General features: G+C 39.2%; 1 protein-coding gene across 1 annotated transcript; it reads right to left on the bottom strand.

Annotated features, from left to right (window-relative positions):
* Nucleotides 1–305: 305 nt before the first annotated feature.
* On the bottom strand, nucleotides 306–12,779 carry LOC122946024 (cytochrome P450 2A13-like). The gene is made up of 9 exons (XM_044305312.1): nucleotides 12,569–12,779; nucleotides 10,740–10,902; nucleotides 7,834–7,983; nucleotides 7,027–7,187; nucleotides 5,301–5,477; nucleotides 4,897–5,038; nucleotides 2,486–2,673; nucleotides 1,739–1,880; nucleotides 306–921 (listed from the first exon to the last, which is right to left on the bottom strand). The coding sequence occupies exons 1-9, from the start codon at nucleotides 12,746–12,748 to the stop codon at nucleotides 737–739; spliced, it is 1,488 nt and encodes a 495-aa protein (XP_044161247.1). The 5' UTR covers nucleotides 12,749–12,779; the 3' UTR covers nucleotides 306–736.
* Between the last annotated feature and the right edge of the window lie 530 nt (nucleotides 12,780–13,309).

Below are 13,309 nucleotides of genomic sequence, written 5' to 3'. Positions count from 1 at the left end.
CAGAACAGGTGCGGATCTTTCCATTACACCTGATCTCTGAGTAGGCTTCACTATGGGTTTCAGTTCACAATAACTAATAGAAATAACTGATCAAATAACTGAAGTGTGAACTCAGCCTAGCCATAGTTATGCACAGCTTTAGATACACAAAGAAACTTTATCCAAAATAATTCACATTCAACAAGCCAAACACATGATTTAGCTTAGTGTACCAGCCAGCCACCATACATGCTTCAATTAAACAAAATAAAAAATAAAAATCATGAAAGAAAAATTACATGCAGCATACAACACAGGAGACACAGTGCAGTCCAATGTTTTATTAATGCTGAATCATTGCAGAAAATTAGAATTATATTAAATTATGTTCAGTAATCCAGACCAATTACTAAAAACAACATAAATTTACAAGGAATTTTCCAGAAACTAGTCTCAGATATTTTTTTTTACATGTTTTTTTAGTGTGTGTATCCTCAGAATAGGTCATCAATATTAGAATGGCGGGGGTCCGATTAGCTGGTTGAAGAGAAGGACAAATGCCGTGCAAGAGCTGCACTGATCATGGCAAGCAGCCTTCTCTTCAACCAGCTGATCTACGGGGGTGCTGGGTGTCGGACCCCCAACAATCTGATATTGATGACCAATAAAATCCCAGAAAACCTCTTTAAAAATTAGAGATTTCTTTTGTTTGCATGCTCTAGATCTTCTTGGTTTCCTCTATGCAAGAAGCTTCAACTCATAACCGAGGGACAACCTTCATCTGGTATGAATGAGGTCTTGAAGCGTTGGTGTTGGGCATTGGTTTTATGCTCAGATTCTTTCTGTCTATTGTAGGCTCCAAGGTGAACTTTTGCAGTATGGTGGTGAGAAAGAGGAAGAGCTCCATGCGAGCCAGACCTTCTCCCATACACATGCGTTTGCCTAAAAAGATACAGCAAGCATACATATTAAGAAGTCAAGTTAAATTTGATACTGGTAGTTTTCCACTCCAGTGAAGCTAAATCTGATGAGCTATCATAACTCAATAAGTGCTGAAAAGGGATAGTTCAGGGACATATTTAATTCTGTTACATTAGTACTGTGTACTTAATGTCTCTTTACACGGGATGATACTACATCAGATTGTTGGGAAGGAAGCATTCCTTACTGACAATCTGCTGCTCGCTGGTAGAGGAGTCAGTTTTATTTACATGCAGCGATCTTCTCCAGAGATGGTAAGAAGCGATCACTAACGGCTTCCCTTTTCCCCATAACTCCCCGTGACTCGTTTCGCTCGTTCATCGGAAAAATCAGCGGTACATTGACACTGCTACATCATCCCTTACAAGCGTTGTTTTGAATGATCTATGCAATTCTCGGCCCATGTAAAGGGCCCTTTAGTAAAGGCATTGTCCTTCTTGTTATGATATGTCAATGAGAAAAAGCTTTCTACTATGGACAATAGTTCTAGCCTCTGACCTTTTGATAGACGTTCCACAAATTGGAAGCAATGTCTTTTCATATGATGGTTGCAACATTAATATGATGTGTGTCTATAAAGACAGGGCAAGATAAATGATTTCTAAGCCCTGTCAAGGAATGTTTTGGTCTTAAAACACAGTATAGATCCATGACCACAAACATCCTCTAATATATTCCTTTACCAAACCCAGGTTCATATGAAGCTCACCCAGCTTCGCCATAGATTTCAGAATTTTTTCAGCTTAACTAAAAACTAAAGATCAACTAATCAGGTTACCTGTAGAGAATGGCATAAATGCATCATGTTTCTTAAAGCAACCATTCTCGTTAAGAAAGTGTGAAGGATCAAACTCTTCTGGGTTCTTGAATTGTTTCGGGTCTTTCAACACAGAGGTCAGGACTGGAAACACCATGGTACCCTGAAAGTTAGTAAACATGTTAAAAACTGGTTCTAGTTAGCAATTGATAGGAAGAATTGAACCAAGATGCCGAGAAGATCAGCACACCTTCCTCAGCATGGCTATCCCCTAAAGGTATATAGCCTGCTTAGCCATGAAGCCTACATACTGTATACTTTTTTAATAACAGCAGAGTAAGGATTAAAATGAAATGTCAATTGTCTGGCATGATTCTTTAGCTTAAAACATAGCAAAAGGTAGACAGCTAAGACAGTCACAGCATTAAGAAGATTAGTACAGTATGTTATATGATTAGAATAATAATAAACTCTTATGCAGGAGAACAGAAGCTGGCTCTCTAGTGCTACCTATAGGATAGATACTCTACATATCAATGTGTAGCCCTTTCAACAAGCCTTGAATCATGACTTAGGAATGAGATATAAGCCAAAACCAGAACCTTCTCCATAAGAAGAAGCATCCCATCTGCACACAGCTTTTTAAAAGGGTTTTGACAGAGGGGGGGATACTGTTTCCCCTTTCCCAGGAAGGATTGTCCGGCTTACAAATATTCACTAGTCCAACTTTGCGGTCTCCATAAGGAGTAGCTTTATTCCCCCAGATACCTTTGGAATGTCATATCCTCTGAAGGTTGTGTCCTTGCTGACAGAATGAGGCAATCCTGCAGGGGCAATATCAGCAAATCTTTGAACCTCATGGATTACAGCTTCTGTATACGGCATTTTACTCTTGTCTTCTATTGATGGACAACGATCTTTCCCGATTACATTGTCAATCTCTTTATGGATCTTTTCTGTAAAAGATAATAGACACAACATTGCTCATATTTTTCAGACTAGTATCATTATTAGCTTAATTGTATCCATAATTATATCACAGAAAAAAATAATCCTAAAATTTAACTTTTAATAAATACGTTTAAGAATAGAACAAAACCCCAAAATCAATTGTACATAAATAATATAAAATCATTTACTCGTGCCCACACTGAGATATATATTCATACAGTGCACGTGTATAACCACAAATCAGCAGGATAATAAAGCGACAATACCAGCATATAAGATACTCGGAACAATGCAGAGCAACACCGTTAGTTTTCATCCATAACTCACTGTTATTTGATACCATTCACTTTTGTTATCAGACCCAGAACTAAGGGATTGTGTCCCTCCCAGACCACTTATTACATATAGGAGGGGTAGGTGACTTAGGGACCGATTAGTACATATTCGCTATCAAGCACATCCCCTGACTGGCATGTGTCTAAACGTGTGGGACTTTTAAGTATGGTAAAGACTATATATATTAGTGTAGGCACGATTAAAGGATTTTATATTATTTATGTCCAATTGATTTTGGGGTTTTATTCTATTCTTAAACGTATTTAGTAAAAGTTAAATTTTAGGGGTATTTTTTTCTGTGATATAATTTTTGATTTCCCCCTATTGCAAATATATTTTGCAATAGGGGGAATAATTGCATTCATAGTTCAATTGTATTCATAGTTCAATTGCAAGCAAAGTCTTATGTCTTATCAGGCTCGGACTGGGCCACAATGGTACAGGTGAATCCACCAGTGGGTCCCTAAGCAAAGTGGGCCTTTAGTCTCCCAGCCCCTGCACAAATGGTACATTACACAGTGGACTTACTGTACTACATACAGTATAAATAGGTAATGTGCAGCACCTTAACCAGCCTATAATCATATAAAGAACTGGGTAGATTATTTAACGGGGTTTTCCAGGAATTAAGAAAATGAAAACACTTAAATATTACTTTATTATAAATATATTCTCAAATACCTTTTATTATTTATAATGGCTCGTTTTGTCTGTGGAGCAAACTTCACGGGAAACAGAATCGCCGCTGTCCCACCAGTTCACACAAAACCTGTCCTGCTCACACATGAGGACAAGTTACTTTACAACACTGAGGTACAGAGCTGCCTCATCCTCCTCCTCCTCTCTACTTGTCAGGGATCATGATCCTGAATACAGATAATAAGAACTTTAGCTGAATCTCTGGGGAATTTAGTTCATGAGGAGACATGAAGTACAGAGAGGGCGGACAGGACAGGCTGTGGTTATGGAGGCTGCATACAAGTGCTGCTGCTCATTATCCACACCTCACCTTCCTCTCATGTCTCCTCATCATTTCCATTCCCACAGAGATTCACCTGTATTCAGAATCATGATTCCTGACAACCAGAGCAGAGAGGATGATGCAGCACTATGGCTCATTATGGTGAAGCAACTTGTCCTGCTGTGGGATTAGGACAGGTTTTGTGTGTACTAGTAGGACGGCGGCCATTTTATTTCTCTTAATGATTGCTCCCTAGACAAAACGAGCCATTATAACAAATGGAAGGTAATTGTGAATATATTTATTATCTGCTTCACGATAGTAAATCAATTTAACCTGAAATAATGTAAAAAACAAAAAAAACTACGGGCTGGCCTCCGCCATCTTACTTGAAGATCTCGGCCGAAATCCCATGCATGGTGACGGCCTGTTTATGTCATCTTGAGTCGCGCGAGATTTTCTCGCCAGATCTTCAAGCAAGATGATGGTGGCCTGCCCATTTTTAACATTTTACACTGTTATTAATATCAGATTCTGCGATCATGTATAAACCCGGCATCTGAGGGGTACAATGGCAGGGAGCGGGGCAATCGCAAGAAGTGTTTTTGTGTTTGGCATGGGAAACTAAACCTTTTAAGTCAATGGTGCCGGATCCATTTTTTCAGACACAAAAAAACGGATCTGGTGCCCATTGACTTTCAATAGTATCTGGCATGTTAATTTTCAAAATAATGCAACCGGACCCATTCTGAACGGATGCAGCTGGTTGTATTATTCAAACGGATGCGTTTTCCTCTGGTTTTGAGATCCTCTGCCGTATCTCAAACCTGGAAAGGAAAACGCAGATGTGAAAGCAGCATTACTTCTATAGCCACACAACTGTATGTGTACTGTATTATAAAAAATAAAAATAATACATCAGACTAATCACCTTGTATTTCCGGATGTTTCAAGAGTATAATAAAACAATATCTCAATGTCATACTTGTAGTCTCTGTTCCAGCAAAGAATAAATCTAATATTGTCCCCTCTAGGTTCTCATCATGAAATTCGGTGTCTGGGTTCTTTTTTTCCTTAAAAAAAAAAATATAATTCTATCATTATTTTAATGATCAATTATTACAAAGTCTGGATTCTTTTTTTCTTTTTGCTGTTATTTAAATTTCCAAATATTATCAAATCCCTACACACTGGTTGCTGATGTAATACAGTAGGACTTGGAGTGAATAAAAAGTGCAGTGTTGCCCATGGCAACCAATAGAATCAATGCTTTCAACATCTTTTTTTCAAAGATACTTCAATTTTTGCTGCTGTGGAACCCTATAAATATGTTACCTCTTCCATCTTCATGAGGAAGCAGTCTATGAAGTCACGAGGGCAGTTTTCATCCAGGGTGGCTCGGTGGCTTTTCACCATATCCTTAATAAACTGTTTCAGGTTGTTGAAAACTTTGAAGATCTTCTGGTGAGGACCAGGAATGTAGGGCATTACGGAGGGGAATATGTTAAGGAGCTAATTGAGAAACCAAGTAACAGAAAAAAAAACATAGCATCAGTATTATTTTGTTAGTTGAGTGTCATATTTTAATGTGTTTGTATAAAAATTGACATTATAAATTAAGTATTTTACCAACAAATTGACTGATAGACCAGGTACTACGTCTTGTAGGACTAGCTTGGCTGAGAGAGGCTTAGGCCCACCTTTGGGGCACTTAAATACTCATTTGTACATGTGAAAGATATCATTGCATTCAGCTGAGCTAGGCCTACAAGGTTATGTGCCTTGTTTATCAGTGATTTCCTAGTGAAAGACTCCCTTTAAACTTGACTTTAAATTCTTCTCTACATCCCATCCACTGTATATGTACGACGGACATCAGGTCTTTAAAGATGGCACCAGCTGCGGAGCGAGAGCCATAGCTGCCGGGGGCATGCTGTATGAAACTCCAGCTAATATCCATAATACACACCCCAAAATAGTGTTATCAAAAACGAAAGATATTATGTGCCCCCAAATCTTCATAGACAGAACAATAAAAAGTTATGGGGGGTCATAATGTATTTTTATCTTTTTTTGTATTAAAACCCAAGAAAAACTATACATATGTGGTATTGCCGGATTCATACCGGCCTGGAGAATGAAGAGCACAAGTCAGTTTTACCAAATAGTGAAAGCTGTAAAAAAAAAAAAAAGCTTAAAACTGTGGCGGAATTGCCACATTTGGAATTGTTTCCCACTTCCCACTACATCCTATGCAATATTAAATTGTGGAATTGGAAAGTTAAACTTGTCCCATAATAAAAAAAAAGACTTCATAAGGTTATAAAAAATATGGCTCTGGGGAGGCAAGGAGCGAAAAACAAACAACAAAAAATAAATAAATGAAAATCGCTGCCCCAGGATGAGGTTAAAGCATATGTCAACCTTCACAGGAAATATTTTTTTAATTAATTCAGTGCATCCTAAATAAATAAATAAAAATGAAGCTACATTTACACCTCCATCCTTGTAGGTACTCAATAGTAAACTATTTTTAATTAGTACTTTCTGCAAAGTTTCTTTAGGCTTCTTTTACACCTGCGGCCGGGTTATCTGACTGACAGGTCCTGCAGGCAATGCCACAGCACTCAGCACACAGTGTTTTTTGTCGTTTCTCAGCATATTTACCGGGTAGAAGTTGAATCATCATAGTCAATGGGGTCTGGTGGGAAAGCGGTAGTGTCCGGCAATGCAGGATCTGGAGAACTCTGGCAGGCTGTTCTCTACCGGAACAGTCTGCCAGAGTTCCTTGCCACAAGTGTGAAACTAGCTTTATTTTGATGTTCTGTTTTAATCTTGAACCAAGACTGTGATCACCCCTGATCTAAGCAAAGGCATCCAAACAATGACATCCAGCCATAGGTCCATCCATTGTGCATTACTATACTGTCCCCAAAGAGGTTAACAGGTTGCTGTGCCTGGAAATATGAAATGGACAGATGGTAGGCAGACATTTCCAGAGTGTAAATTCTAGGTAATTACATTGCACCCATATACCTGTTAGACAGTTTGTAACGTTTACCTGCCCTGAACGGGTGTTGAACAACTGGAAAAGTTCGTGAAGACATAATAAGAGATTCAAAAACTTTTTATCTTCATAGTCAAATCTTTCACCAAACACAACGGAGCAAATGACATTAGAAACAGCAGATCGTAATATATATGTTGGGTCACTTGGAGCATCTGTTAGTAAAAAAAAAAGGTTAATTATTGCTTTAAATTGGTATTCTTATCTCAGTCATTTATGGCATATCCACAAAATATGCTATAAATATCAGATAGGTATAAGTCCCATCTGTCTACAGAAAGGAGCCCCGTTGCCCCGATTTGGTATTAGAGAGGTATTTGTGCTTGTGTGGCTCTCGCCGTTCATTTTAATAGCACTTCCAAAATTAGCCAAGTCCATCTGCTCAGCTATTTTTGAAAGTACAGTACCACTGAGTTGTTAGCAGAGAGCTGTGCATGCTCAGCTTCTTCTCCACTCCAGGCTGAGTGTGACCATGTCCTGTTCTGGAGATAGAAGCAGGTCCTAAAGGTAGGGCCCACACCTATTGGACACTCATAGTGTGTCTTGTGCACATAGACCCATCATTTCTATGGGTCCGCAAAAAAAAAATGAATCAACCGTGTGCTGTCCGCATTCGTATATACGTCCTACAAATTTTAGAACGTGTCCTATTGTCTGTTTTTGCGGACAGGAATAGCCATTAATATTTATTAGGACTGAGAAAAATTCAGATTGCACACGGAAGGGATGCGTTTTTTTTACGGATCTGTGGATATGTATGGCCTGAGTGTCGGAGACAGATATCTTTGGAACTTCACCCACCTTTATCCTTCATAAATTTCTCAGCAAGACATTGGGCTTCTTCTTGGATTCTTTCTTCAATGCTCCTCTTTCCCATTCCAAAATTTCTCAACGTTGTCAGAGAGAAACGACGAAGAATTTTCCACCTTTCCCCACTGCTTGCAATGACCCCTATAAGTTCAAGAATACAATTAAAGGGAGTATACTATATTTTTTTCTAATTAAAACCAGATACTGAAGCAGATTCTTTTTTTTAAATATATAATCTGTTCTTATTTTCTGATGGTAGATTTATTTAATTTCCTGTACATGATTATGAGGCGGCCATCTTGCCTGAGCTGCTTTTAACAGCATTTAGATACATGCTTTACAGCAGTCATTAAGTCTGCAGAGTCAATGCACAAGACATGGTTATTGCAGAGGTCAGTGTACAAAGATGGAAGTTCATAAGCTTTGATGTCACCGATTGTTAATATTAGATACCGTGTTAGCAGTATATAGGTGTTATCTGTCTTTGTAATCCTGCCTTTGATTACAGTAGGAAATGACTACTGGAAAGTGATCTCTATGAAAGATGAAGTGTCAGTTTATCATAAGGCTTAGGAACCTTACATTTCTTAGAGTATTAATGGAAAATGGCCCTTTTTCAAAGGGCCAAGCCAACAGCATTATGTGTATTATGTTATGAGGGTTCCAGACTCTCCCCAGACAAAGATGACATATACAGTAGAAGGGTCAGGCAAATTCATTTTTCACTCAAGCTTTTCTTCCTGGAGATAAACGGCATAAGAGGTGTAAAGAAGCGTTGTTCTCCTCTATCCCCATTGACAACACATAAACACTAGAGATGAGCGAATCGAATCGCACAAAGTGGAATTCGATCCGAATTTCAGGATAAATTCGATTTGCTTAGAAACTGAATTTCCTTGTGCTTCGTGTCAGCGAGTTGATTTAACCTGAAATAGTATAAAAAACAAAAAGATTCAAATGTACCTCTTCCATTTGCTCGCTACGTTCCGCCAGCCTCCAACTTGCTTGAAGATCTCTGCCGAAATCCCGTGCAGTATTTCGGCCGACATCTTCAAGCAAGATGGCGGTGGCTGGCCCGTCGCGAGTAAATGGAGGCGGTAAGTTTTTAATTTCATTTTTATTATTGTTAAATTTACACTCAGATGCCAAGATCATGTACGAATGCGGCATCTGAGGAGTACAATGAGGAGGGTGGCGCTATCGCAGGTCCCTGTAATTGCACCTGCTACTTACAAAAAAATTTGCTTCGTGACAAAGTAATTGGCTCTTGGCCAACCAGACACCTTTAGTAGCCAGCTCAAAAACTGCAATATTTTAACATTTATTTTAAATATATATGAAAAATTTACAGTAAATCAAAATCACCAACAATTCTTTAAAAACAAACATAAAACTTAATTTAAACAGTAGGAGATTTTCTGACACATTCATTAAATGAGTTGTCCAGATTTAGAAAATCATGGGCATTTTCATCCAAAAATAGCAACATATTTTCATCCACAGTGGGAACCATTACAGTAACTTGAAGTAGTTGGTAGTCTTGAGCTAGGTCAAGCATTCGAAGAGAAGGAATTCGGTCTGAAGTTTAGGAAAACTTTGAATAGAAACAAATCCGAATTTTCTCTCTCTTCGTGGTAACGAATCAGGTTTTCCTAAAATGGCGGCTGCATATGTTACAAAGTGAAAGTAAGAAGCCCGGGAACACAAGGTCGCCCATAATGCTATGCAGCCAGCCAATCCGCAAATAGCCATCGCCTGTGATGTCTCAGCCCTATAAAACCCTCATCCTTAGTGGTAGGGAGAGACGTGGCATGCGCTATGCGCTAGAGACAGTGTTGCTGAAAATGATTAATAGGACAATATTGGAAAGGGAGAGTGCAGGGACAGTGCAGGGGGAGTGTAGGAAGACTACAGGGAGAGTGTAGGGAGACTTATTCTATAAAGTTTTATTTATTTTTTCCAACATTTACTTATTCCTACATCAGCCGTAAACTAAGACATGTAATTCAATACTGATAATATGTAACCTTTATTATTCCACTGCCAGCTTGCCAACCAATACCATCCAGTCTGCACCTCTTAGGGAGGCCATTTTTTTATGATGACCATCCTCATATTTTGCTGGGTTTACTTCTTCCAAATCATCCTTTAAAGTCGTCATGTCCTCGAAAAGTTAGAAAGATGCAGAAAGAGAGGAGGAGCTGGAGGTTCCTGATGAAATATTCTCATCGATATTAGATGATGTGGTAAAGTAGAAAAAGCAGATGGCAGAAGAAGAGCTCCCACTTGTAGGGAAGGAGAGTGATGCGGTTGGAGAAGTGGGTATGTCAGAGCAGATTAATATTCAATGTTTACTGTCAAATAACCTGCATAAGATTGCAGGCCAGAACAGTAATAATATGCATATTGTCCCCCCCACCTAACCAGTCAAACCCCATACTAGCAACAGCCCCTGTTTAAAGGTGCATTAAAGGTGCTGCGGCCATTAACAATGAAGAAGAACTATACAGTGTGGTCTTTATTATTAAATAAAAGGCAGCTGTGGGCTAATTGGCCATGCTGTTCTTTACTGTAGCATGGCCGCAACCTGTCCGCAGCACAGCAGCTCCGTGTGGCTGTACTCTAAGGCAGAGTGGTCGGGGTATACCTGATTTATAGTGATTCGCGACAAATTCATTTGTAACAAATCAAATTTCTTGGTGAACTTCGGCTAAGTTGCCGAATTGAATTTTTTAAAACTTCGCTCATCTCAACTAGTAGGTTGGTTCACATTTTGGCCTCTTTCACACATTCTACACTTACTGTGAGAGAAGTATACTTTCACAGCATCATACACTGTGATAATTCACATTGAAATAAATAAAAACGTATTTTATTCTTTTACTTTACCATCTTACCAAAACCTTTAGCAAAAAATTCTCCAGCTCCTGTGTCTCCCCTGTCACTAAAAGCATCGCTGCGGTCCACCAATGCTTCCTTCACAGCATCGTACCCAATCAGTACTATCGTCCGAATATTGGCTATGTAGAGGGTATAGACAGGTCCATATGTCTCACTCAGCTAGACAGATATAGAAAACATAAAAAATTGTAAATTTAACACTTGTTACTGTTTTTATTTGAGAGTTTTACGGGTCTGTACAGGAGATGTATAATCACAAATTTTGATCACGAATATCGGCAATTCGCAAAAAAGTAGAATATAGAGGCTATATATCCGTAATCATGAATATTCAAGATTTTTTTTTTATCAGTAACCTCCCATCTTGCTTGTGGGCCAATGAGAAGGCTGCAATGTCTTTGTCTGAGCTTAGCAACATCCCTAGCAACCAATAGGAAAGTTGCCTACCCCTTACTATATAAGAACCGTCCCATCAGCCATTTTCTGCTGTTTCTTTTGCAGTTCTGAAAGAGAGAGCAGTGACATTGCTGTGCTCTGTGCTTTCATCTGGATCCTATTCCTTATCCAATTACATTAGATGGTTAGTTAGCTTATATATATATATGAAATACTGATAGTTAATGGGAGATAGTCAGTGTAGGTTAGATGGTGATATAGTGTAGCTGATAGGTTCCAGTGCAGGGTGTTAGGTAGTGTGATAGGAATTACTATTTCTCTGCTGCCCATACATACATGCTACAGACATAGTGCTGTGATGTAACAACAATACTTAGTGCACCAATCAGTAATATCTACTCAGACCTGATAACGTGAAGTTGCATGTATTGTGCAAAACATTTGTGCATCATTAGTGCCGATTTGCGCAACTGAGAAAATAATGACGAGGTCAAGATTTTTAGAATTCACAAATTTATTGTGAATATTAAGTGAACAATTTGCGCAATATCGCGAAAATGAATATTGCTTATGCCGCTAATCACTAGAGCTGTACACCTAGAAAAGATGATCCTGTCCAGTGGGATCGAAAACACCTCAACTAAAAGACTTATGTAGGAATTGCTTTCCTTTCTGGATCTCATGAGACTGGGATATGATTTCTGCAAAGGCTAGTAATGAACCATCAGGTTGTTAATACAGGGGAAAGGGTAGCATTTTATTGCTCTCCTTTAGTAGCTAGAGAGGAGAGCAGCTACAAAGAACACCTCTCTGGAAAACTCAAAATGCACTGCACTTAGCTTATTCATTTTAGTGGTCACCGTGTAATACTTTATTTCCCCTGTGGTGGTGCTACAGGCACATTGAACATTTGCTGCTGGCTTTACATAACAGCTGATTGCTGATGCTTCATGCAGTGGGGGCACACCGTCATCTACTTACTGTCACAGGATCCTTCTAACAAAACTGTGTTGCCGAAAGTAGATGACCCTTTAATTTTTCATAGAGAAACCTATGTTATAATTTGCTCTGTACACATTTTTATATATACTGCACATCATTTCCTTAACATCAGGTATCTCCCATCTTAGGCAGGATTGATTTCATAACACAACAGGACAGCAGTCCGCGCATCAAATTCCCTTTTTACTCTGGATTTATCAGCAGAATATAGGCTGCCGTTTATGGCATCTTGAGCATCAGATACAGACTGTCATAAAATATCTTGTATATGATGATGGACTTGAAAAGCAGCTGCGGGGATTATGAATTCCCTAAGGCTTCCCTTGTCTATTGCTGGATCATCCTGACTTCCTGAAGAGATTTATGGTGGGAATTAATATGAAACCCATGTCCTACTTAGGGTAAAATAGAAGGTAAGTGTACATACCTTAACTAAAGACTGTGGTAGTTCTGAGGTGCTTAGCTGATGGATGCTCCCCAAGGCTGGTAGAGGTGTTGGTCCTGGGGGTAGGTTCTTCTGGTTGATTCTACTCCACCATTTAATGAGATAAATTAGGAGGGTGAGTCCTGTAGCCAGGAGAAGAGTCGAAGCAATGTTCAGAGCCATTCTGCGCCCCTGTGGTCACAACTCTGGCTGTACTATTGTACTATGTCCCTCTGTATTTATACATGACCAGGAGCATGGCAGCAATCCAGATAACACAAGATCTTTAAGGACATGCAGGGTGTGCTGGTGTAGATTACAGCTCTATTGCTTAATATATTGTAAATAAGCAAGATTTATTTAAAGGGAATTAGTCACTGGGAATTTTGCCATCAATCGAAGAATAATCTCTGGTAGGTATAGCTGGCCAGTAGGGTTGAGTGAACCCGAACTGTAAAGTTCGGGTTCGTACCAAACTTTAGGATTTTACACGAACTGACTGACAGGGGTCAGCCCCTGCAACTTCTGGGTCTCCAAATTGGGCACATGGCCTGAGCTTGCCCTTTACCCCTTGGAGGTGCTGGCCTGCCCTGCAGCCAGTGTATTGTCTGAGCGTGTGTTTAGCATGACTGGAGGGGGTTATTACAGGTTATATTTCCCAATGTTTTGGGGTGTACCCTAATTTTAAAAATAAAATTGAAACCAAAAAGCAGTGTAGGCTACCTCCTCCGCCTCCTCCACCGC

Source organism: Bufo gargarizans, chromosome 9 (assembly GCF_014858855.1).
Source record: "Bufo gargarizans isolate SCDJY-AF-19 chromosome 9, ASM1485885v1, whole genome shotgun sequence".
NCBI lineage: Eukaryota > Metazoa > Chordata > Amphibia > Anura > Bufonidae > Bufo > Bufo gargarizans.
The sequence above is the reverse complement of the archived record's forward strand: the minus strand, read 5'-3'. Positions and strand labels throughout refer to the sequence as shown.

Excerpts from the sequence above, each read along its gene's own strand:
- LOC122946024 (XM_044305312.1), bottom strand. The coding sequence starts at position 12,748 with ATGGCTCTGAACATTGCTTCGACTCTTCTCCTGGCTACAGGACTCACC. Across the intron at positions 5,039-5,300 it reads TCCTCATGAAGATGGAAGAG|GAAAAAAAGAACCCAGACAC; the intron begins GTAACATATTTA and ends TTTTTTTTTAAG. Across the intron at positions 1,881-2,485 it reads GAGGATATGACATTCCAAAG|GGTACCATGGTGTTTCCAGT; the intron begins GTATCTGGGGGA and ends ACTAACTTTCAG.